At 35.0% G+C, this 27,778-nt stretch overlaps 1 protein-coding gene across 2 annotated transcripts in view; it reads right to left on the reverse strand.

Moving 5' to 3' along the window:
• Positions 1–27,778, reverse strand: part of CUNH8orf34 (chromosome unknown C8orf34 homolog) — a 132,939-nt gene that overhangs the window by 11,052 nt on the left and 94,109 nt on the right. For both annotated transcript variants that reach the window (XM_088529744.1, XM_010225665.2), the window contains 4 exons: positions 18,406–18,491; positions 14,435–14,508; positions 7,763–7,883; positions 4,144–4,646 (listed from right to left, as the gene is read on the reverse strand). In XM_088529744.1, the coding sequence (XP_088385870.1) occupies positions 4,144–4,646; positions 7,763–7,883; positions 14,435–14,508; positions 18,406–18,491 (784 nt within the window). The remainder of the gene's footprint in view (positions 1–4,143; positions 4,647–7,762; positions 7,884–14,434; positions 14,509–18,405; positions 18,492–27,778) is intronic.

Here is a 27,778-nt window from a genome sequence, read left to right on the forward strand (position 1 = left end):
TGTCTTGTATAATTACAGCAAACACTCTACCCTCAACTAATCACAGAGGAGAAAGCCTTTACAGCTTGCTGGCAGTAGATTGTTGATTTAGACAGATGTTAAGAAAAATACAAAAACACCAAGTTCAGGCAGGAGATCCCAGCCTTAGGCTTGTTTTGTCATTTTAAATGTTCTCAGCGTTAGAGGAGGTTGCTGACTGCAGCACTGAATGGGGCCAAACCTTTTCGTTCAGGGAACATGATTCTTGAAGTAGGAGCAAGTGGTGCTCACACTCATCAACATACTTTATTCTTTCAAAAACACACAGCAAAGAACTGAGAAAGGCAGCAGAACAGAATAGAAGCATCTGACCCCAGAAAGAGTTCTTATGGCATTACAGTGTTTTCTGTATTCAGTAATCCAGAGGGATACTTCTGTGAATCAATGTTGTAACAAGCTAAAGCTTCCTGCTGTTAACAATGACAGATCAATAAACATACTGAATGCCACCTTAAACGATCTGGATAAATGAAAGGTTTGTAAAATTCCCAGTGTTCAGAAAATTACTGGCAAATGAGGCGTTGAGCAGTATTTTCATCTCAAAGAACTATTGGAGAATGGTGTCACTCTGGCAGAACCTATCCTGAAGAGAGAAGCTGGACTCAGCTCTCCACTGTCAAGCTATACAAAACACCAAAGGAACAGTAAATGCAAGGAAGTATCTCTGAAAAAGGATTTAGAACCCTGATTTATTAGTTTTATAGAAACAATAAAAATATTTCTCTAGGTAACTTTTCTTTGCTATATTCAATTCAGCCTTGAATAGGGCTGATAATAAAACACAGCTGTTGGAACAATTGCAATACATGTGCCAAGAGGCAGAAACTCATGCACAAAACCTCAGATCAGTAGAAGTCTCTAGCATTATTCTTAACACTCAATCAAAATTCTTAACAGCTGAAATGTTAAGTACTTGCCAAATTATTTAAGAATTTTGTTACGACGAGAGTAAATCATCTTAAGCTACAGCACAGACTTTACTAAAATTTAAGGCCTCTCCCTGAATTGTATTTATTTATTTGTTTATTGTATTTAATAGTATTTTTCTATTTTGGACTTCTTATGTTTGAAATATATTACAAAATAGGAAGCATACATCAAGCAATAAGAGATATGTTAAAAATCCTGAGAACTGAACTAGGGATAACATGAAGATTCAGAATTCAAGCTCTTTATGATAAAACTTGCTCCTTGTATTCAGTCATTGCATTCTTGTCAACTGTCTCATTCTCTTCAAAGACGCACCACTTTGTACTGACTTATTCCACTAATGTCAATAGATATGTCTGATTAACACCAGAATGAGAGGAAGGAAGCAGCAACTTCTTTTCAAAATTTTATCATAGTATTGGCAATATAACCACAATGCATTCACATATAACGTTTTTTTTTCATTTACACCATAAGTAGTCTACGAAGAATAGAGGCAATTTCCCTTTTATTTTACTCTTTTTATACAGGAAGGGGATACAAAGCCTGCAATGAAAGTTGCAAAATAATATACAGTTGTCAGCTTCTAGTTTTATATGTTTGTAATCTGTCAAAGTACAAAGAAATTTGCTATTCTTCACCTACTCAAGCCCACTTTTACTTCCACTTTTGAAAAATTGTCTCCATGGCTAAAGGGAGAAGGGAATAGAATCACATGGCCACAAAAAAGAACAGCAAAACAAAACAAAACACTTTCTAACAGTAAAAAGAAAAAGGTGTCACTGAACAGAGACACTTACTCTGCATGATCTGTCCACACCCAGTTCTCTTTTTCCAGATAACTGAGAACAAAGGTGAGAAAGACTCTTTAAAGAGCTTCTAAAGCTTGTAGGACAAGACTTCAAACATAACGTGGCAGTGGCCAATTGGCCAGACCTTCAACCGCTACTTTCCAAGAACTGAGGGCCTTTCCAGCTTGGATCTTCATTTTGAGTATGAACATGTCATACCAGCAGTTTGCCTCTTCAGATCAGAGCTAGTCCCAAAATCAGTTTCTGTTAAATCAAAGATCATTTGTGTACTTGTCAGGAAAGAATAAATAGCCCCAATGTTGGGCTGGGTCACTACCAGCAAGTATACTGCTGTGTTCCAGGAGCAAAGAGAAAGACAGTTTAGCACTTCTAGAAGGCAACAGAACAAAGGACAAAATTATGGACAGAAATGCTGAGATTTAACACCAGCTTTACAGTGGGCTTGCTGGAGAAAATTGGACATGTTAATTACATATAAAATAGGGCAGTAGTATTGCTTTTTAAGTACATGAAACATATTAAAAAGAATTTATGACATTTACTGTAAGTAATATCAGAAAAAAAAAGTTTGGGATTCAGCAAATAGAAGTTACACAAGTATCACATCACATAAATCCATCTCACAAGTGGTTATTACTATAACTACAAAAAGGCTGTGGAAACAAGCATTTTAATTGCCTTCATTATTACAGAAAACATCAGAAGTGAATGAGAGCTTGGACAGCATTTGGTGGCAATACAGTGCTAATTATATGGCACTTTCAGGATTCTGTACATAATTAAAGCTGGCATCATACAACTAGACATCAGTTAAAAGCAGGGCTGGTTGAAAAAAAAAAGTAAAGTATTTAGCAGAAAGTAAAGAATCCCTTCATTTCTTCTGAACATTTTTAGCTAATCAATTTTAACTTTTTCATGTTCATGTTTCATGTGAGAAAATTCTAACAGAAAAATGATGCACACCCCCCTCAAAAAAGAGGGATGAAAGGTTTTTGTTCATGCCATTTACATTTTTTTCTCAGAAAATTTCCAATTTGAAAATATATGAATTGTTAGTTGAGATACTTTCAAATGAACTGAGGCAGCATCAGTTCTCATGTCTTCAACCAGATATCCAGTTCTGACTGAAGAAGTAGCTTGGGTGATGGAATTAATGCAGCGCTATTCAGAAACTAAAATAAGGTATTTTTCTCACCATCAAATTTAAGTAAGATTTATTCCATAATTTCTATAGCTTTAGAGTTATTGGTGGCCCATTTCCTCTTTCTCATAACACATAATGGAGGTCACACATATAATTGCAAGCTTATTCTAGGTAATGACTTGAATTTTCCTACATTTTTCTCCAAGTAATATTATTATAAGGAACTTTTGTTTTACTTTAAAATAAAATTATTAGTTTGATATAACATGCATTATGTCAAATGTCACATTAAACACATTTTTGAAGCACTGATCTCAAAAAAACAAAAAGTATTTTTTCAATCTTGAAAAAAAGCACCCTGGGCTTTCACAAATGGATTAAAAAGTTGGTAAGCCATGGTGGCAAACGACTTGTTTCACCTTAGCCATTTAGAAACTAGGAATATAGACATATAGGTCCTTCTCAAGTCAGTGGAGAAGGGATAGCATTTCCTGAGATTAACTAACACCTTTGTAAGGCAAGTATTCAAGACGGCTAAGGCAGCTAAGGTTAGTGAAGAAGAATTCTACTCAAAATTCACAAGGCACTAACTTCTGTTTTTATGCAAACAGTAATTCTGGGAAAACCAATTAATAAGAAACGAGAAGTTTCTATGCTCTGAACCAAGTTAGTCAACATGCATGAGAGTTCTGGATGGTGACAGTAATGTTGGATATATTCTTGCTGCAGGTCAGTTTCGCATTTTGAAAAATCTGCCAATTTAATGGTGTCTAAATAACCACTTCAAAGTGCCAAAGAAATGAAAAAATAAGGCAAATCAAGGAAATCTTATGCCTTGTCATTATAGCAGAAGAAGTTGTACTTAATATTCCACACATATGCATGTCTCAGAAACAGTAAGGCAAATGAAATTGCTATCTATAATGCAGTCAAAACTCTACTGAGCTCATGAAATATTTGGGGGACAAGCGTGTTTCAAGATGATTTCTGTAATAATCCTGACATTCTCCAACAGCTTGACAGCTTGAATACCTTTCACGGCTGAACAGTATTTCCTTGACAATTTTCTTATCATTAGGTTTAAGTTTGTCACTGAATAATAAGCTATATCAGGCATATTAATAATACTTTAATGCAAAACACGAGCCAAAATAACTCTAGTCTTCATGTTAGAGTAGCTCTTAACTATAGCAAAAAACATTAAATTGAAAATCTTACTTCTGATAAACTGCTTCTCTGAGTAGTGACAGTTCCAACAATGTCTCCACTCATTTGCACAGAGAGCCCTGAAGCAGCGCTGAGGGTCCTCCCCAGTTGGCTCTTAGATGTCAGAGATCTGCTTCTTTGTATACTAATGATGCCTTCCTTATTTCCCTGGTTGATAGGAGTAAGGGGTCGTGACAGCAAGCTGTTTGGGGTCACAGGTCTGCTTCCCGGAGTGGACGGAGTCGGAGGCCTATTGGCTTGTGCGTTGGGCGTGGGAGGCCTGTTGTTCGCCATACTGGAAACCTGTGTTCTGCTGTTAGCAGGCAATGGAGGGGATTTGTTTCCTTGGAGGTGAATGTTTTTCCCCATTTGAGTTGATACCTGAGGCCTTGGATTTTGGCCTTGTGTAGCTTGAAAATTGCCTGGATGGTCAGATGTAACTAAACTAGGATGTTGGATACTAGGACTTCTCAAGAGTCTTGCTTCTTCCCATAGTGCTAGGTCCTTTTCAATATCTGTACATGTAGACACACACACAAAGACAAAAGCATTTTTTCATTTTTTTAACAAAGAAACTCAACTCCAATTCCACCTAAATGGATTCACTGGATTCATTGATTTTTGCCAATATAAATGAAAAGTGCCAAAATTTCAAGGTGGGAAGAGAAAGTCTATTTACCCTAAAAAATCAAAGATATGCTACATTTAACATTAACTTATTTTATAATAACACTTTGGAACCAAGAAAATAAGCTGTACGAGCTTCACAATTCTAGTCTCCTAGAAGATATTCCACACATTTAAAATGCTACTATTAAAAACCATGCTAGAACTGGAATAGCTGTGGAAGTCTTGGATAACACTCTTTCTCAGCTTCTTAAGGATCGAATGTTTTGCTGACAGCAAATTCTGAAATGTAGTTATTGCTTTTAGCACAAAGTTAGGAAGGTTTCTAACTGTCACTTTAATCTAACTAAAAACTGACCTCACAAAATCAGCGAGTTATTTTCATTTTGAAATAATTATGTCTTTAAGCAAGTACTCCTCCATTATGCTTTTAGAAAAGATCAATACACATCACTTTGCAACTTATAAGATGCCTGGTTCAAATCCAGAGGCCAATAAACGATAGTGTGGGTTACTCAATTTAAAACAAATGAGGAATGTGTTCTTCTAAAGATTCAATTAGCCTGTGTCTTTGCAAAATTACAGACCTCTAAGTTCTCAATGGCACTTCAGAACGCTCAACAAATTATCTTAATATCTATTGATTCACTATGAGCTCAACCGACCTTATATTTTGGTTCATGTTTCTTAAGTTCATATACTAATTGAGTCTGCAGATAAACAATCTTTAATTAATTTCTTCATATATAATTTACATTTTCGCATAACATAATTGCTCAGTTTTATTTAGCACACATTCTCTGAGTTTACTTCAGTGTCAGCTTTTCAACTAACTAAATAAAAAGCAAATCTCTAGTCTTACAGATGTACAGTGAATACAATAATTGAATTATGATTTAGGATTTTTTAATTTTTTTGTCAATGACATTTAAAGGAAAAAAAAAAACAACAGCCTGAAGAGCAACCCATGGCATTTTCTTGCTTATCAGAAATACTAGCATGAGAATATGATTCATAACACATTTAGAAAATATTTATGCATTCAGAAGTTTGTCTTGTAATATATTGCAGGTTTCTGGAATTAACTACCAACAAAAAATTTTTTACTTCGTATGATATAAAGCCACAGACACATAAAAGACTACCTCTCCAACAAAAGCACTACAGAGCAATATGTAAAGAAGGAAAAAAAAAAACCTGATTGCTTCAAAATATCATAATAAGAACTCAAATAATTAGTTAATAGGAATAGGAGAGTCTAATATCTAATGAATGGACCATTTTCTTATGAAGGTCTCAAGTAGAAAATAATTATAGTGTGGTAAAACAGCTGAACCCCAGTGTAAGTGAAACAGCAGGCTGAAAGCCAACCACCAACACCACTACTAATGCAACAAAGACGTTTCAGGCCATACAACAGTGCACTGAACCCAGAGGATCTAGCCAGTTAGTTTACAGGTAATTATTTTAATTTAAAATTAATTTAAATGGTTTTAATTAAAATATTTAAAATTACATTTTGTTGTGTTGAATACGGCAGTTGTTATTGTCAGCTCCGTCTAGGGACATCTAAGGAATTGCATCTGGTAGAACGAAGAAAGAAGCAGAAGTTTGGACATAAAACAAAGTAAGGAGACCCCTGAGTCACAACTCAGACATCACGAGACCCCTTGCGAGTGACAACTACAGCAACACATGAGAAGATAAGTCCTGCCTCAATGGTAGGGACCTGTGGCATTCTCTGGTCCTGCTGTGCATGCAGATACCTAACACCCATAGCTCAGTGTGCTGGTCTACTGCTTCCACATGCCTCATAAGCTGACTTGATGTTCCCAGGATTTAAGCTTTCAGAGAGCGCACATGGATTTTCAGCCTAGCTCTGCAGCTAATTTACTAATATTTTTAACATTTCTAATAGCAACAGTGATTTGAACCTAACACAAAAAAATGAATGGCAGCATCTCATGTTTTCAGAAATGAAAAATGGTCAAATTTCTTCACTTGTAGATGTCATATTTTTTAGTTATTTTTCCGCCCCAAGTACAAATCTTTTCAGAATGCTGGTGCACCTCATTGCACACGTGGTTTTGTCACCCCGACATCAGCTGCACTAGATCCCAGAAAGAACTACAACAGCTGCAGACATCCCAAGGCTTTCTGACCAATAAAATTGGTGGAATAACTGACCAAAGTCTTTCAGAAAATGCCACTGAAAGATTTATTTGCCTTGTTCTATGACTGATTTGAGGTTCAGAGAAATTTCATTCATCTCTCTACCTTACATACACATTGCTATGTGTATGTTCTATAAAAGTTCTATATGACTTTTCCTAGATTTGGCCCATGAAGAGCATCTTTACATACAGTCACCATGATATGACAATATAGGCCTACCATGCTATAGTGCCATGCCATATACTGGAGGCTGAAGACAAGAAAATTCTGATTACAAAGAATAACAAAATGTAGCTAGGGTCAGTCTTCATTATCTTTTTTAAAAGTCCTGAGAGATATTTTCACTAAAAATACCCTGGGTACTTTTTTGGCCTTTTAGAAACAATTGCCCCATCAGAGATGCTGCAGAAGTTTCATTGCACAAACTCAAGAGCCTTTGCTCAGGCAGAACGCCCATGTCTGAGGTGCACTCTACCTGCACGGCAATGCTTTCTCAGTCTGAAGGGCCACTGCATTCTTTTGGGGAGACTAGTTAACTCTAGGTGAGGAAATAGCAAATACTTATTGCATAAGTCTTGACAAAATATGTAAAAAACTTGTCATTAAGATGTTGGGCTGCAGGACATTTAACAGTTTAATTACCGTATTTACTCTAATTACGCTATCATTTAAAATATTATATCTACAAAGACAGCAATAAAATGCTGTTTCTCTTCAACAAAGAAAGAAAAATTAAAAGTTTTTATCTATTTCATTTATTTCTGAGCTTCTTTGTCTAAAATATTGACACGGCTAGTTGGCCGAGGGAGGCATTTGCTGTCATACATACCAGCGAGGTGTTTTTCCATGGTTTTCAGTTCTTTTGCTGCTAAGGAGTCCTTTATGAGTTTCTGTCTTGGGGAACCTCCACTTCTGATACCCAGGGCATCCAGGGTCCAAACTGGCTGTGACTTACACAGTTAAAAAAGAAAGAGGAAGATATCTAAGTGTACTTTTACATTTGTAATGATTAAAAAATCATAGAGCAAGATGTTATTTTCATTTAGGAAAGTTAATCTGGTACTTTGTAAGTAGAATTAATACATAAGCTTTATAGGCAAAATATTAGAGAACACATTTTTTCCTTAAATAACATGAATAGTAGTTGTTAATTAAAATCAACATTTCTAGTCTAACATGATTTAAATATGTACCTGCATACAAGCTCTTGCTTCATGCTGAGGCAACATAACAGGACAAATAATTGCAATTATTTTACTTAGTGGCATTGCACTTAAATTACCATAACATTTGGCACAGTATCCCTGCACAGCAGCAGTTCTGGGAATATCACAGAATTCCTAATCAAAATTGTCACTGCAAGAAGCATTCCTTTCAGCAACAGCAACTAAATCATGATGGCAATACAAGGGATACTCGTAAACAGACCACCTATCTGAACATTGAATGTGGTATTCAGTTAGCCACATTTTCTGGAATCCATTCAACATCCTTTCAAAAACTGCCTTTAAAATATAACAAACTCAATAAGCTTTTATGTGTTCATTTGAGATAAACATAAATACATGACAAGATGGGCGGCCGGAGATATTTGCGACACTTAAGGTGTTCTTTCTGGTTGGAATCTCAGGCTATAGAGGAAGGTGTACAGTTCAATGGATGAAGAAGGAAATTTGGGGTCAACAGTCCTTTGCTTACAAACAACTTGCTTTAACAATAAAACTAAATAAAAATTTACAGTTGCCTTCATTTTTGGAAAAATAAATGTAATTCTTCAGAAGTATACTCTTATACCAAAATATACATTTCTAATATATTCCAAATAAACACCACCTCGTATGCAAGTGATCATTCTGAAGTGCAAATTTTTCAAGTATGTTAACATATACTACAGATTCATAATTATTAAGCATGTTAAATCCTAAAAAGCTGCACATTTCTACATAAAAACCCTAGTCTCATTCAGCAGTACATCAAATGTTTCATAAATGCTGATATTATTAATTCACACCATTGTTATTAGCTCACACACCTTTGAGAACAGTAATGACATACCTTAATTTACAAATTGACTGTTACAGTACTTCTGCTTTGGTTAAAGTTACCCATACTTAATCCCAAGTAATTATACAGGAACAGGTGAATAAAATGGTACGTCACCCAGAAGTGGAAGTGATCCTAAAAATACATTTATTTCAGATGTATCAGTAGATCTGATATACTTGTTTCCCCAAGAAACTTTGAACATTTGCCGCTTCAGTTTGAAATGTAGATTTGATACCTATGTCAGAATCAGGCCGGTTGCAGTCACTAAAGATTATTTCCTCCTATTAAATTATTCACATCACTAAATGTTGAGAATAGAGCATGAAATAAAACTCTGATATTTCATTTTCTAATCAGTTCCTTCCTTTCCTTCCTTCCTTCCTCCCTCCCTTTGCTCCCTCCCTCCCTCCCTTCCTTCCTTCCTCTCCTGTCCACAGATTTTCATTGGGAAAAATAAGCTCTTTAAATTAATTTTTATAGTGTATCATCACAAAGAGCAAGACAGTAAGACTTTAATAATCACCATAAGAAAAAAAATCTTCAAAGTTATAAGAATACAATCTTTTGAATATGCAATTTCACACATAAATATAATTCTGATGAAATAGGGAATAAAAATTAGTCAGCTGATGACGGGAATACTAGAGGACCAAAAGTCTTCAGAAATATCCCAAGTAGTCAGCAACAGCTGAAAAAGAGGTTCTTAACAAGGGGGCTTTTCAAACACGCCATTTTTACAGCATAGTTCAAATGCTATAGCAAGAATTTATACTGTTGTGCAGAATTCACTAGATTACCTTCACTCCACTGGGTACCTGAGAATGAATAGCAATAATTATTTTATTTAAGATATAACCAGACTTGAAAAAAAAAAAATTATTTCAACCTTCTTACTCCACTTAACCAAAACTATCCTTTGTGTCGTGATCAGGTATAGCAGAGATAAAACACTAACGTTATTTAACTCTGACTTCAGAATGTGTGGTGACAACAGCAGACAAAGTAGGGAGGAAAATCTAGTATGCATGTACTAAGAAATGCATAGACATAGACCTTTCCAGTACCTTTTATATATTCCACCCTCCGATTGCTTTTATTGTTCATTAAGCTTTATAGGCAGCCTATTTAAACTAATATACATTTTATAAATGGCCTATTTATATTAACGAGTTTTTAGATCAAAGTATGAAGATATTCCTGAAAGGCATCCTTGTCTTTTTAGCTTCAGTCTACAGCACAGTGCTAGTTTCATGGCTATATTTCAGTACAGCTTTTACTCCTAGAAAAACAACATCCATGTGAATGTGTTGATCTTACCACCAACCTGAACTGTCATGGGCTGTCATACCCGTGGAAATGCCCACATTGACTTCAGAGATTTTAGAATATCTAAGTCCAAAAGGCAAGCCTAATGTTCCTAACCTATAACAACATCTGAAAACCAAATGCTTGTTAGAAAAGAAATTACTCTTTGCTGTTAACTGTAAAAAGTATTGTTAAAGAATGTGGCCTGAATTTCTATGGGTTTCTTGTCTACTTCAGATTCAAACACTGATGTATTCAAACGCATATGCATGGACACACACAACTCCTCTTTCCAAGTGCTTCAGGAACTCTCTAAACAGGGAGAACATCCAAGTCACAAGAGAAAGTGCTTCTTCATTTTAAAAACTTTTAACACTGAACTGCATGATCTCTGTGAAACATGTAAGAAATCACCAGGAAAAGGAGAGCAGTATTAGTTTCACCTAATATTGCATTTAATTTACAATTCAATCATAAGTTCCTGTTGAGTTGCAAATACATATAATGAATTTTTATTGAGCTTTGTCTTCTACATAGTTTTGCTAATCAAACGCAAATTTTATTATTAATTTGAGGAGACAACACTGTGAGAAAGACAACCATTCTTAGCTTTTTGTGTACACTGTAACACTTCCTGATGTGTTACATATTTAAATTTAAGTAAAGCTTAAATAAAAAATAACAGTTTCCTTCAACTAAAAAACAACAAGTTTATTCAGTAATTCATTTGTAACTCTCCTTTCCAAGTAACTCTAACCAAGAAGCTGAGGACAACTGCTATTCAAGCGGGTGATCTTTCTGTACAATATTTTGTTTGTAGGTCCTTCACACAGTTATTTCTCCATAAGAGTTCACCAAATGCTTAACCTTTCAGCTTTCACAGTGTGTTTAGGCACATAGGGTGAACTAGTCAACTTGTTTTTAAGGTATGCTAGAATAAACAATCCTCCTCAGTGTTGTGTTCAAATTTGGCAGCCATCTCTAATCTCCACCTTCCCCATTAGGGTCTGTTCTACTTGAAACACCATGTAATTGAAATTACAAGCTTTCTGCTTCCCATGGCAGCTAGCCAGCACATTTTACGCTAAACTTACAATAAAAAAAAGCCACTGAGCTAGTCTTCTCGATAGAAAGATTTGGGTTAACTTATATGTAGGTTTCCTATTAACAGGCAAGAAAGAAGAAGGAAATACATGGGCAACCGGGAATCACATTTGTTTCACCACCTGTAATGTATCCTGAATAGTTTTCTTTTTAATGATTCAGACCTATTTTATTTACTGTCATTTGGAGTAGTATTTTTGAATTTTATTGCCAAAGATATTAAATGTGGAACATGAGAGATAAGAGCAAGGCACTGCTAGATGCTTTTTTTTTTTTTTTTTTTTTTTGGATTTTTTTAAAACGCAGAAAACTCTTGCAATTTAAAATGACAAAAAGAGTATTTTTTTACTCCAAAACACATTTGCCATTGTATTTGAATCAAGACATTTCGAAGGTCTCCTTGGAAGCACTAACCACAATCTGCATGCAAGGGCTGACGACCTGCGCTCTGCTGGGCCAGGACCTCTCTCTCTGAGTCCTGCCACGTGCAGAGCCCACATCTCCGCGGGGAGACCGGCAGCCAGGCCATGTGTCACCCAGCCCGGAGGGCACTCGGATGGACTGAGTTCTGCAATCCGCAAAATGATATCCATAAAAAGAGATATTGGCAGGTAAGAAGTGGAGAAGTATTCTTAAGTACTACAGATGCTCTCCATAGCTAAAGAGAACTTTCAAGGTAAGATATTATTATTTTGCAACTATAGATACTAAAATTCTTGCATTTATTTTACTTTTTTTTACTTCTTTTTCTTTTTAGTTAGATAAGGTCTGGATAAAAGAAATTTAAGGTATGTAATTCAAGCTATTTGCTTAATCACCTGTAGGACTTTTTTTTCTATTTCTCAATGACCTTTATGGTATATAATTCTATTATATTATTTTGTTAATGTAGCTACAAAAATTAGTATTACTCATTCACATTTTTTCCTTGATCAGTTGCCAAGAGAGTTGTACTTATTTTATCATCACCATTTAAATTTAAATTTACTATTAAAAGGCAAAAAATGTCAACTTTGTGTACCTGAATTTTCAGAGATAAATCCACTCACTTTCAAAAATTATCTTGGATTTGAAAACACTTGTACTAGAATATGCTAATTTTGTCCACGTATTATTTAAATATGACCTTTAAAATTCAGAGTATTATGAATTATGCCTCATAGTACCTCAGAGGCACACTGAGGCTATTCCTGACGTGGCACTGGAAGTTTGAAATATTTATTGTAATGACAAAACTGCTAACTGCCGAACGGTGGCCCCAGTCCAAAAAATAATTTACATGTTGAGTTAAACACTCGAGTTTAGGTTTGCTAGAGTGGTTGATTATGTTCAAGCTTGTACATCCATTAAGTTACTTCACACCACTGTTCCCTGAGAGAATACCAAGAAAAGGTAAGAAAGTCCCTATGAATCACAATTAAAATTAAATCCCTGAAATAAACACATATTCAGCATGAATCAATAACAGATGAGCTAAAAGTTTCATTTTTCCAAGTGCATGAAGCTTCAAATAATTTCAGAAATTAATTATCCTAAAGCAATTTCTTTATTCATCATTATAAATCCATGTGTCTACTCTTAATAAGAAAGCAACTGAGAAGTTCTGAAAATACACTGATAATATTTAAAGCTATTCATAAAACAATACATTGTTTTTTTCCATAAAAAGCAAAAATTCAAGGAAAATTTTTGCAAAAACACCTTTTGCAGATAGAGTTTTTTTCCATAATTTCTGTTTCACATGGATTAGATCAGCTTACATGGATAATTCACAAAGAAAAATATATATTTTAATATGCACAAGAAAGGCCAGATTAGAGAGTGCAAAGATCCACACAAAGAAAAAAACAATAACAGAGCATCCTGCTACATCCAGATGAGGTAAAAAGAAGAAAAACTTTTCAGAAGGAAGCCATAGCCACTCAATAAAAGCGCTCAGTGCATATATCCTGCTTCCTTCTGTTATTAACTGTAAATCCAGTAGCTTCCTCTGATAGTTTCCTTTGCTACTTCTACTAGAATTTCAGCTTGCCATCTTATTTTTTCTTATATCCCTTAAGCATTTTCCATAAAGGTTGCTGGCCAAATATTTATCCAACTTTTAACTTCAGAAATATAAAGCAAATGAGGGCACTGAATGTAAGCCACAGCAAAAATCTCAAGGGAAATAAAAAGCTTTGGATTTTGCCTCGCTCCCCTGTTACATCAAATATTTGTCATGAAATAAGTCCTGTAATAAACTAGGATCTCTAAGTAAGTTTTGAATGTTTGCTTCCACTTTGAATGCTGGCAAAATCCTGGATCTTAGGAAAAGTGCTGACTCTTGAAAATACTTCAAATTGCTTTCCGTTAGCATTACTTATTTATTCAGTATTCACTTTGTTTGGGATTTTGCGGTATTCAAAATATAAGATCTAAATTCTCCAAGTGTTTTTTTTCTATGACCAATTCTACCAAAGTCATGAAAACTCAAAAAAATTCCCTCAAAACTGTAAAAATTTCCTTGAACTTCTAAACAAGAAATACCAATGAAAATATCAAGAGACATTTCCCTATTTTTAGGAAAGTTAATCAGAACTTTTAAATAAATACCTCAGATATTAGTTCCAAGCAAATGTAAGCAAAAGGGCTAAATTATAGTTGAGATATTGTAATGTCAAATTTCATAACTAAATTAGAATTTAAACTATTTTGGTATTGTTGATTATTATTTTGTTGTTTAATATTAATTATTATTGATAATTTTGTAAATTTAGCAAACTAGTAAAATGGATATTTCACCACCAAATAAACATTAGAGAACATACAGGTAGACTCTAAAATGATTGCACCTCCAATAGGAGATATGCATATAAGTCATTGCTAATGCATGGTTTAATGTGAGTTAATAACAATAGTTTTAGAAATTAGGGGGTTTTTTTATTTGTGTTGTTTTTTGTTTCTGGATGACAGTGCTGGCAAGCACAACATCATGCTTACACAAAATGCATTTTTTATCACATTATTTTCAAAAATCAGAGGATTATCCATAAGAAAAAGTACTTACAGATCCTGCTACTTGAGGGGCACTCTCAAATTCATCAATATCTTCCATTAGTGTTTCAACCCCAGATACTCCAGCTGTTGCAAAATGGTAGAAAAACAGTAAGTCACGCTAATGAAGCACAATTAATCACCTGGAAAATAAAATGCCTATAAGTTAACTGCTGGAATAGTAAGTATTACTACCACAAAAGCACTGCTTTTTGATTCCACTTGGATAGATTGTAATTTATGTCTGGGCTCATACTAATGAGCCTAATACAATGTGGATCAGCATCACAAATGACAACTGTGATGAGCAAGGTACCCTTCAGCTGCTGAGATGTCTTGAAAGTTATTTTTTACTGTTAAAATTAAATATTGCTTGGCTTTTACACCGTAGAGCTCTTCAGCTGTAATAAAAACAATGTAACTTTATATTAATTCAATCAAAGCAAATAGAATGCAGTTAAGCATTCTTGACATAAGCAGTTCTGGCCATTTTAGGAAATATTTACAAGCCATGCAGGCCATAATTTTTTCCCATGCTAACACAAGTGCAAAGCAACACGGCTTCATGAGAAAGCCAGAATGTCGCTTCAATGCATATAGAAAGACTTAGCTCAGAATTTAAGAGCCTGTTTTAGAGAAAGCAATTTCCAAGTGACACGCTGGATAGTGACACTGCTCTCCTGGCAGTCTACTGGCACTCGGATGCTGTGCATGAGCAGTCGGAAAAGCAAGGTGCCCTGGCATTCCCTGAGTCCTGCCGGCATTCAGACACTACCAGGCAGGTCTTTACATTCCCAGAACAACCTGATTTGTTAAATATCTCAGAATACGCTTGGCATAAAGACAGAACTATCCACAGCTGCAGCAGCCACGGTCACCACTTTCATTGCAAACACAACCGAAAGAGAAGGAAGAAGTGATGACGCTGCAACATTGCTAAGTGGTCAGATATTGGGAGATCTCTTCCTTCTTTTTGCCTTTTTCTTTTTCTGTATGAAGTCTGTAGTGTTTTCTCCCAGTTATATTCAGACAGTACTTCAGTACTTGCTGAAGATGTAGGTTTTTTTGAAACACCTTTCAGGGGGAGCAAGATGCTCTATAGGTGATTCAGTAACAGCCTAATACTGAATGAATGATTTTTGCACTGTCACGTCTGCTTCTCACCCCTGATTTCCACATACTCACACCCACTTATTGATTTTTCTCTCCAGTCATAAAGTTCCATCTGGGCAACTGGGTTTAAATGAACACTTCTGTATATTTCATAATATACAATCTGAAAAAAATACATATCAGTATATGAACTCTACATTCCTCCACCATCAAAAAGAGAGAGCATCCTGTTGGATTGTCTATCTTCTGGAAATGGTCTCCTCACCTTTTCCACTCATTTATCTATAGAGAGGAGGAGGAAGGCATTGAGGAAAACTTTCAAAGACAGAATAAGTGGCTTAATGGAGGACTAATCCATGAGAGAAATCTGGGAGGCTTGGCATCTACACTGCAGTCACAAAAGTTACTCCTGGTAATCAGAAACCTAGCTATTTAAATGTCCACTTAATTATTTTCTGTGGAGATATATGGCCCTATGGGAAAGAAAACCACTTTCGAAAGATTTTGTTTAGGATAGTAAAAAGAAAGTGCAGTGTTAAAAAGTCTTATGTTTTCATATCTCAAGGCCCGATTTCCCTCTCTTTTTTACAACTTATATCAAATGCAACTCTGTTTAATTCAGCACAATTACACAACAGAGAAATCAGTGGAGTGGTTAATTAGAAGCAGGTCTACTCTGTCAGCCGAGTCAGGGTAGTGCCTGACTCTGCAGACGATCTTTTTACACAAGCTATTGCTTTGACTTTATTAGGTGGAATTGCTTCAGTAAGGCTTATTTGTAAAGGCTGTTAGATCAGATATGCAGAAAACTACTTCTAAACCTAGTGCATCCAAAATCCACAAGAAAAATGTTCCAGGTCTAACAGTTTAACAATCTTCCCACTAAACCCAGGAACAAATCATTATCCAGAGAGAGACACTTTGACCTTGCTGAGCATCAGCACCATGCATGCATACTCCTGAACCAAAGGTTTGCATCAGCACTTCTCATTGTAGAGTTTTCTCTCTATAGAATCACTGGTACTGATAAGTAAGAATAAAAAATAAATTCATATAGTCCTGAAAAAAACTGGTAAGTGAAACTTTTTGTCACATTCTTAGAGAACATAACAAAAAATTTTAAATGCAGCATTTCAAATTTTGTATAAGCTTTTCTAACAATAGTTTCATTTATCATCTCCTTTATATACACAATATTTTTGGGAATAAATATCAGCTCTGCATAAAATAGGTTATATGCTGCATTTATAGGAAAGATTGATAGAAGGGGCAGCTGTGCAAAGTTTGTGCCTATTTCTAGGCTGTGCCTACTTGTAAAAGCCAGCTGTGTTTTTTTTTAATCAAAAGGTATTGGTAGCCAACATATTAGGAAAAAAAAGAAAAGAATTTTAAAAGGTAGAGCATTTCTGAGAATGCTCTTGTCAGAAATTTGGCAATACCTCATTGCTGACCTCAGTATTTCTGCCCTAAAGGCTATGCCAGCTATATAGCTAAGGGTTCACATATACTCACATATGTGAGATAGATGTAGACATAACAGTGTAACAGTATGAATTTTGTTGCTCTACATACTTATCTACCTTTCCCTCCCTGTATTTTTATTTTATTTTTTTTAGGAAGAGGTACTCAATCTTCCCTACATCCATACCGAATACACAATATTCAGCAGTGTAACAAATTGGTCAAAGTGAGGATGGCTACAGCACTCTGTGCTCCATACTCTGTGATCATGATAGAGGCAACTTCATTATTACACAGCACCCAGCACTTCCTGACAGGTTCCTCTTTTTCCATCCTGGTGCCTCTGCCCTTTAGCAACACTGCAAATCTTCTGCTCCCACTAATCAGAAAAGAAGCCTACAAGCAAGGTGGGTATACTTTTGATTTAGGAACTAGGGTATGCAGGAAAGAAGGGTGGAGATCTGTTTAAAATTAATTGCTTCAGGAACAGTACATTTTTTTTTCTACAATATATATGTCTTATATCTCTATCTTTTTCCACTGCAATAATCTCCTGCTCACATATACCATAATGTATTCTACATGAAGCATTGGCGTCTCTCTTTCTTGGGATTAGTTTTGTAACTGAAGAATTTTGCAGGCTAAACTGCAAATCAATCTTCCTCTTGATAGACTGCTGGTTTGACCCAGCAGTAAGGGAATGCACTGAAAGATGCATTTATCTAGGAATCTCTGGGCAAACCAGAGATACTTCTGTGTCTCTTCTAGTGACAGCTAAGATTAATTTCAACATGTTTCAGAGGAAAGCAGGGCATTCTCTTACAAGAAAGGAAGGACCTCTTAGGAATGACCTTTTCCATTAGCTTTTTCCATTTAGCTTCTTCCATGAAAATTATTTCAACGGTTACTTTGTTAAAAACAAAACAAACAAACAACAACAAAAAAACACAGCAGAAATTAGAACAAGGCTGATTGTCCTGCCTACTGATTAGCATAATATATGATTAGGTTTGTAGATGGAAATGTTCTTTAGAGGCACTGTATAAACTCCTTTTTAGCATGCTTTTAATTCTTGTCAGTAGTGCTCAGAGGGATCAGAGAAGCATATTTTGATACAGTTTAAAAACAGAGGAGAAATTCTGTAACTATTTTTCATTTTTACTGTATACCATTTGGACCCTATATACACATATATCTCTACTATCAAAACAACCATTTCAAAGACTGTTCTTTGGCAACTTACAAGGAACAGCCTATTTACTAGAAACTCTCCTAACAGATTTAAAGCATAAATGATTGAGCTCAAATGCCTGGGAATATTCTCGGGAATTGAATCTTCTCATAATTTCTACTCTTCTGTGCAAATTGCTCTTGTTTTTGATGGGCAGATATATATACTCTATAACTTACCATCAGAGTCTGACATTGTCGGCTCAGGAGTGTCAGACACCGCTAAGCCATCTTCTGGTCTTTCTGCCAAGTTATCTCCTTGCAATCTAAATTAAGAAAAAGTGAATGAAAATATATGTAATCATATTCTATAGATAAGACACAGAAGGAGGTTAGCTAACACTGTGCTAATTAAAAGGGTTGCTTTGTTGAAAATTCATATGAAAACGCATATGCAACCTATTGTATCATTCTGGATATCTAGTAATCAAAATTACCATGTAAGAGCCACTTGAATCCTAATTTATGTTCTTTTGTGAGATTTATTTTAATAAAAAGTGGGCTTTCAATGGTTCCATGTACATACGAAGCTCAGCAAGCATCCTTCACTATACTCAGAAATATGTTAATAGAACAGGAAAACACACACAAGAATTTTTTCTACTCCTTTGTTGATTTTTAAAGAAAAAAATCAGCATTTTTTTTGCAGACTTGTTCTTAGGCTTTCGCCTTGCAACTGCTGACACCAGTCAATGCCTTGATAGTACTTTATAAAAATAGTCTTGTATCTGTTCTTTTTGAACATCTTTTTGAACTCTTTTTGAGTATCTTAAAAGTGCAGTCATGCTTCTTCAGGGTCCTATGAATCCCAAGTGCAGATCTTGCTCTGAAAAAATTGTTTGTAGCTCTTAACACAATATATAACTGTCATTTACATAAAGGTTATCTTAAGTTGAATTTATTCAGACATGAAAAGAATATGAAACATGCAAGGGAGTTTTGCAGAACCTAGGAATCATAAAAATGCACTTAAGTAGAACCTTGGGGAAAGAAATAACTCATTTTTTTTTAAAAAAAGTTCTTTTTACTCTCCTTTCTCACTCTCTGCAGCTGTTTTACACTAAAATTTGTATTAATCTTTGAAACCAAACAGAACCCTCTACATCTGTCCTATCTGATTTTCACATTTTATAATTCTCACAGTCATTGTATAGGTATTTCAAATCATTTCCTTGTTTGTTTGATTCTCAGAAAGAATACATTTTTCCTAATAATTACTTCAGTTCCTTTTATCACCTCTGGGATAGTTTATTTACAAGAAAAAGCTAAGTAAATTTGTGACTCTTACTTTAGGAGACAGTTCTATAGAAAACAAAATTCCTTAAAGTGACAAAAGAGTAATGGTTAGAAGTTGTAAACCTGACTTTGAAAATTATTTCTGTGGATCTTCTATAGATCTACAGCTCATTTATAATACTCTAGTTACCAGTTCTTCCTTAGCTAACTTGTAAAACAGGCTCTTCTACGGATGACAAAGCAAATAACATTGTATCATTATCATAAATATATGGAAATAGGGAGAAACCAACCTTAAAAGGCAACAAACATGCAAAAGAGGAATGTCTCAATAATTATGTCATTTAGATTTGGATTAAAATGGACCTGTCCTCCTTAATTACACACATACACACATGCTTACTGTAAATATATATATAGGCTTATAAGGATATTTATGGAACTGGAAGTGATGTACCCTTGCCTGCAATCATGATGATATTGCACCTTGTTTAATTAAAATGGAAAATAACCCAATCTTCTCTTCTCAAGCTGCTGTCATAGAAAATTATCTGTAAAAGTACGTAGATTTTCTTCTTTGAGGCCAACATAATTTTCAAGATTTTGTAGGACATTCTCATTCTGAGCTTTCATAAATCCAAACACCCACAAAATCAGACATGAACAATTGAAGCTATTCTCATTTTATTCATGAAACTACATATACTCAAGTGGCTCAGCTGCCTAATGAAAAATATGCAAAAAATTCTCTATTAAATTGCGATAGTCAGAAAATCCATTTCATATTTCCCTTTGTGGAAATGGATGGGTGACTTGGAGTGAATGGAATTTTAAACTTATTTAAGTATCTCTTATTTGTGAATTGGTATTGGAAGAGATTCTCATGTGACTTAAGCAACAGAATCACAAACTTCTTACACTTGCTCATCAAGAGAATGCTGTTATTAAGACTATGCCGATCTCTTCTTCAAGAGTAATATTATAACATCTCCACAGTAATCTTTTTTTTAAAAGAGACTAGATAGAAGCATGCATCTAGAAGAACTTCCAAAGTCTTCAGAAGCTGATTATACATTCAGAGATATATTTTCAAATCTGTATTTGTTCATGCTAATTTCTTTCCAGCTTTCTTCTTGTCGAATGTCTCCAAAGAAAGAATGTTGCACTATGCTGCAAATATCATTGAGGTTGGAAAGTCTAAACTATGAGATCTGATTATCAGGTCCCATGTTCTATGAATACATTTTCATCCCCAACATTTTCTTGAGAAATTGAGAATCATTTAGAATGATTTTCTTTCTTAAAATGCAGATTACTAGAGTATCATCATGATGAGGATTATAAGAAAGTCCACTGATTATACCCAGATGGAAAAAGCCTAAGCGAAAACATTATTTATACCCCCGTGGCTTTATGTTGCATAACCTCTCATCAATGTGCGAAACAACCTAGGCAGGCCTTCATTTTGAGTAACGCCACAGCCTCTTTTTTTAACATCTGCAAAGTTTCCCTCGCAATTCTGACTGCCTTGTAACACCTCAAAACACATTGTTACATGGTACTAGAATTACAAACAGTCTTACTGAAATGCTTGTAAATCCCGATGATTACAGAGGTGGAAAGGAACTGAGGCACTGATTTCATCCTGTTGCTAGTGCAAGAAGCAGTACCCTGGAGAAGTATCAGATGCTATTCCCCACTCTCGTTTCATTTGTTTCAAAACCAAGTGAAATAAAACAGACTAATGGCAATAAATGTTTCAACTTGGATCCATTTGCAAGATGACAGGATGTTCCAAGGGAATTCTACAGGGATTAACTGTGAAGCATTTAAATATTTGTTACATGAGTTTAGCATTAGCCGCATTCTACACACATACACGCACACACAGGTGGGCTAAGGATTCAGTGCAGATCCACATTTCTTGCTTGGTAGATGAGCTCTACTGAGTGGCTGTCTGGTGGAGGTCGGCTGCAAAAGAGACTGCTCAAGTGCTACCAGATCACAAACTTCTGTTGTGACTGCCATGCACAAAGACCTATTCCCTCATCCAGAGAAAGGCTCCTGTGCTTCTCTGGTGGAGTATCTTAATCTAGCGAATGCCTCCAGACTATCTTTATTTCCCTTCCAAGTCACTCCCTCATCCTGCCATCCTGTTTTCAAATGTACAGTAATAGCCCTGCGGCAATCACATCAACAGAAAATACTGAGTGAATCTTTTCTTCTAATGTTATAGGAGCTGTAACAACCATTGAGCAGTTAACAGGTATTCTGTATTCTGCAAAACTAACTTTGCTTTGAGCTTGAACAGTCATCCAATGTATCATTCATTTCCAGACAATACAGTCTGCTTGAATTAGATTCCTCCATGTATTTGTATAAAGCAAAGAACATTCTAAAGAAGTACCAAAAAGGAACGAGCAAGTATGAATGAATACGCGCCAAGCTTTTTTAAAGGAATGATTGATATTTTCTATAGCATGGTTGACATTTTTCATAGAAACAACATGTGACCCGTTAGACAACACTGAAAACCTCAGATAGGCTCCTGTTTATTTTCTGAAATTACCAATAAGTCTTTTTGTTATTACAATGCTTCATACTTACTTATGCCAAAATATTACACTTAGAACTATCTATATAATTTTATGTAATTACAGCTATAATCAATTAGAGACAAAAAAGGACCCCTCTATAAGGAAGGTGTGTTCTATACAATTTGAAGTGACACCTACTCTTCTAATCAATTTGATATTATTTATATTTTACAGAATGCTTAGACCTGACACCATAATAAGATAACTAAAGTAAGCTGCAAAACTTAAGAATTAAAATGAATTCTTAATATATCTATTTGAATTCCTAATACATCTGTTCAGGACAGGAATGGGATCCCCTATAATTAGTAAGAACTGTCCAGATGTTGATAGACCATATGTTCTCGCACAGCTTTACAGTATGCTCATCAAATTGCATGAAAGTCTGAAAAGATATGGAAATGCAAGAAGAAAAAGGAGGAAGGAAGAAGCTTAGCCTAATCTCACAAAAGGACTGAAAACCTTGTCATTGCTTAGGCACAAAGCAGCCTGAAGCATTAACATAGAAAGATTTTTTGAGAAAAAAATATATTTTCTGAAAATATGTGAATATTTTGGTCATATTGCTCATTGGGGAACATCATTCCCATAATGTTAACAAAAAAGAAGAAAACAGAAATAATTAAAAACATTTAGCCACAATTAAGGTACTTTTTAACATCAGGGCCTCACTAGAAAGAATATATTATTTTGAACACAAAGAAATGGAGAATTTTTGATATCTGAATATTGAGATAGATGTTCTCTATTTGTTTTGTTGTGTAAATTACTAATTAAAGCTTATCGCAAACATCACAAATGCTAGTGTAGGGTAAAAGTTGTTCTTTGGGGGTTATTTTTCTGTTTGTGCGTGTATGCAAATGACAAATTGAATGCTAAATAAGTGAGGAGATTCACTATCAGAGGAGGATTGTGGTTCATGTATAACTGGATGATTTGGAACCGTGAAAGTGGTACAATTTTGACAAGTAACAAACTATCCACATACCACAAATACATCTTTTCAAAAGCAAACAAAACAAAAACAAATTTCCATTCTATTTCTTCCAGAAAGGAGCATAAATAAATAAATACATAAATAAACAAAAATAGAAGGGATGGTATCTTTTTAAACAAGCTTCCTTCTGTACCCAAAATAAACAACTTAGACAAGTAATATGAAATTACTGTGCATATGGCTGGCATTTAGATTATAGGAAGTGATTAAGGGACCTTTTTTTTTTCTTTTTTTCCTTTGGGTAAGCATAACAAACCAGAACTAGACAAATCTGCTCAGAATTCTGACATTCCCTGGAGATGAACAACAACAGAAAATTTTAAATTCTACTTCAGCAGAAATCCTGCAAACCTGTTATTTCAATACAGTAAAAATGTTTCTATTGGCTTTTTCAGGAAGCAACAGAAGTCACTACAGCGATTCCAAGACAGTTCGGGCACTTCCCAAGAGGAAGTGGGAAGGTTTATGCCTGAGAACTGTGGGTCCAGCCAGCCTCCCTGCTCTGCCATGTGTCAGCTAAATTTTGTTGAATCTGGATAATTTCTGCAAAATATTTTGGTTTCTATAGAAATTGTTGGCTTTCTATTACTTCCTAAAGAGCACACACTTCCTTGGAAAATTCTGGACCTGCTTAGCTGAAGATTCAGCTGACTTCTTTTAGGTAAACACAGTAAGAAGTAGGCAAAAGTTCAATATTCGATCCTACAGCCAAAAGAGCAGTAAAGCTGGTTTTCCTTTTGCCCAAGATCAATGTATGCTTTTAAGGCTACAATGGCAAAGTTCTCGCAGTCTTAAAAAAATAGGCAATGGCATGTTTGTATTGGAATTAAGGTCATTTTGGTGTATTGAATCACTAATTTTTCATAAATTATTTCAAAGTACATGCTCTAACCATCCAAGGAATAGTTCCATGTTTTCAACATTTTTTTTTCCTAAGAAGGAATTACCTTTCTACAGACTTTGTATGGCTAAAGACTATGGAGAATTTATTAACAAAGCAAACAAAATAATATAACATGATGATGTTTCTCTGGCAACCAAAGAAAATTTCACTCACAGTTTGCAAGAGGGGTAAGTTGGACTTTTCTTTTTTTATCATCTGCTTCCTTTCTGCAATTTATGTCTCTCTGATATCAACACAATACTGACCTATAATTTCCCTGAAACAAACATACGCATAGTTCCAGGGAAGTTATAGCAACAGAGGTTGGAGAACCAAAGTCTTGAAAGCCCCTACTTGCTGCTTTTAGTTTACAACAAATGTTTTCTTTTACTTTTCCTTGGCAACCTCAACAGCACACAAGCAATCACACTTCGAGCTTACTAATCATTTCTTTCCCTGAGTTGTGTATAATATGGTGAGTTTATTTCTCTCTTTGTTCCCAAACGTACTGATCCAAATTCTGATCTCATGTATCTTGACTTACTGTCTCCACAAGTTCCACACTCAGTTATATTAGTGTGAAATCCAAAGCTTCTCCAGCACCTAAATGCAATGCCAGGAATTTCTGACCTACTCCATTTGTTCTGCTAATGGCTTTTACATAAATAAAAAAAATAAATATGTGCCAGCAAAATCCTTAATACATTCATAGAGGCAAAAGATGTCAGTTTTCTGGGGTAGAATATGTCAGCTAATATAATAGTAAAACAGTAAATAATATACAGGCAAAAGTATTCTTTGATTGGGAAACCTCTCTTATCTATACATTAGCTTCCTAGTGAAGATTTTTTTTTTAAAGAAGTTTACACAAATTTCTGATTCATAAACTACGGTAGAAACATGCCTTAGACCTACCCAGGGCAAATAAAATAACAGAGGACTGTGAATTCAATTAATTCAGTGGCTGCCACTTCTCAGGCATAAAGTAATAATTGGAAAGCTCTGCATCACACCATCCTGCTTTATCAAAAAAAAAAAAAAAAAAGCAGTATCCAACACAAACAGCATCATAGCTTTTATTTTCACCATACAGTAAATAAGGAAGTATCCCCATCAAACTGAAATGAAGCAAGAGGATTACCCTGCAGAACATTATCTGGAAGGCAGACTTTCCTAAAATTAGATGAAATAACACAGATATTTAACAAAACTCTCAATAAAATCCAGGAAAACTAGTTACACATTTAACATGCTCTCCTCATGAGCTATATAATTCTTTTGAATACAATGTGAACTTTACCAGCAACCATTCTATTCATGTGAGATGTATGGATAGCACTGATATTCTTTGAGCTACAGCCCGATTTGAGGTACAGTAAAATCTAGAATAACTCAAATTTTCACTGATAGTAACAGAAAACAAATCTGTCTTTTACTTTTGCACTCACTTTAAAAGGACTATTTCTCAGTGGCTGCACAGTGAATCACAGCAATTGATTTGCAAATTCGTAGTAACCACAGAAAAAAAATGAGTTCTGGTTGCAGTCCATTCTTTCTGCAAATTAAAAGTAGTATTTTCCAGTTACTCTTCAAAGTTTTTTATGGAAAATGTACATGTATCCAGTAGGTAATTTAGAGTTACAATATTTTCAGCTGTAACATTAGAATATTCACTTGCTGAGCAAAAGTTATACATTGACACAGCCTGAAAAATCATCTTTTCTGGGTGCTGTTTGCCTTTTCAAAACATCTGAATGCAGGTCTTTGCGCATTTAAATAAGTACATTCTGCAGCTATTTCTGAGAAGAAGCAAAAGTAGAAATACATTTCCCAGAGTCAGGAATCCATAAAGAGACTGAATTATCTAATCCTTTTACAGGATGGGGAATTAAGCCATTCTTACGGCAATCTTTAAACTTCTGCTGGCTTAAAACCATTATCTCACAGGAGAAAAAATACAGTCTTTGTTGGTCTTTTCAGATTTAACACCCGTTCTTTCCCTGTGAACCATTTTTTTTCTAAAATTTGTAAGTGTGTGTGTGTACATATGTGTGTGCGTATGTTTTAAGAGCTACATTAAGCTGCTATCCACAGTCTCATATTCTGAACGGCAATCTTCCTCAGACTCAAGAGCTTCCTGCGATCCTTCTCAGGCTGCTCTCCTCGCTCAGCACAACTGCTGTTGCTGTTGCACTACAGTGGAGCACTGAACAGAAAGAATCTGTGCACATTGCCATCAGAAATTAGCTTGCAAGGCACATATTAAAGAGGGCAAGGGAAAGAGGCAGGGAAAGGCTTGGGAAAACATTTGGCTTCTAAAGTTGGGGGGGTTAAATGTGTTTTGTTCTGCACTGTGTAGGTTTCTGGAGAGAAAAAGAGGTATCTTGATGATAATTACAATCTAAAGACAGGATAAAATATTTTTTACCCTCTATTAAATGGGAAACTCTATAACAATTTTCAGGACTAGGTAAAAACAAAGCAGCACTAATCTCATTTTTGAATATGATCCTCTCCATCTCATTATTGCAAACCAAGACTGGTACATGCAAATGAAGTGAAAAGTCTTTTAAGTCTACTATCTAGGACTCCAGGACAGCATTTTTGAATAATTAGATCCTTCTCCTTCCAGTTCTATGTTTTTACAAGCATACGGAGATAAGTCAAAATAGCTATAGCTGAACAATAGTTCTTGCAGAAGATGTCGTAATAAGATGTTATTAAAGAACAACATTGTATACTACACTTCTCCTTAATAACCAAAACCAAAAACTAATTCTCAGATACTGAAGTTATAGAAGAGGTATCTTAGGGTGAATTTGGTGCAGCATGTGCCACATTTCCAAAAACAGTCCTATCAAAAGAACAATCTATAATTGTGTATGTATAAAATGCAACTGCATATACAGGCAAAGTCTACTCTGTAGACAAGGTAGCACCATTCATCTGCACAAACATATTGAATATAAAGTGTCCCTCTTACACAGAAATTAAAGTTATCTGAATTATATATTCATCCTTTAATAAAGGTTTTATTCAGCAACATTCTAATACCTCCTCCCTACACAATAACACACGTACTTATATATACATATGCACTCACAAAACTAAAGTCATACATATGCGTACATACATACACATATTCCTCTTCCTTCAAACAGAGACAGTTCTTGCATTTTTCTTGCACTGAGTGTTGCTTATGTCGAAAACAACAATTCTACCCTAGGTACACGGCCTTTAAAAAAATAATATAGCAGCTAAACCAAACTCAGTGAAAAATGCTTAATCTCTAAAAATATTATATAACATAAGGACACAGACCCCTACTTTCCCTTTTTCAGAGAGATACATGATTCAGCTGGAAATACGTTTTCTTGACAGCTTCCTTAATTTTTGTAACAGGCAACGCTTTGATTATCACAGCATTTCATGAAACTTCTGAGAGGCATTAAATTATTGCTTGTTAGATTTACGAAGGAGAAAAATCTGGTAAAAACACAGGCAGAAGGGAAATTATGTGCCTCCTGTGCTTTCTAGCTGAATACTTGATATAAATTTCCTGTCTTATATGGTTCCTTCCTCACAATGGTGTTAAAATTTTGAAAATAAGGAGACTTTACTCCTTCTTTTGAAACAAATATTCATGTGGAGTTTTCCATTAAATTTATTAAGGTTTAGGATTGAAAAAATGCTAGTGTCTAATGCATTTTAGAGGCCAGTCTTGGATCTATGAACTGACAAAAATAATTTGAAATTACAATAGCTATTGTCTATTTTGCATGTAATAAGAGATTCAAAGGAAATACTAATCTGCAAGATATTGCAATGTCTACAGAAAAA

Source organism: Tinamus guttatus, unplaced genomic scaffold (assembly GCF_059628265.1).
Source record: "Tinamus guttatus ecotype Peru unplaced genomic scaffold, ASM5962826v1 Tinamus_guttatus_pri_ptg000343l, whole genome shotgun sequence".
NCBI lineage: Eukaryota > Metazoa > Chordata > Aves > Tinamiformes > Tinamidae > Tinamus > Tinamus guttatus.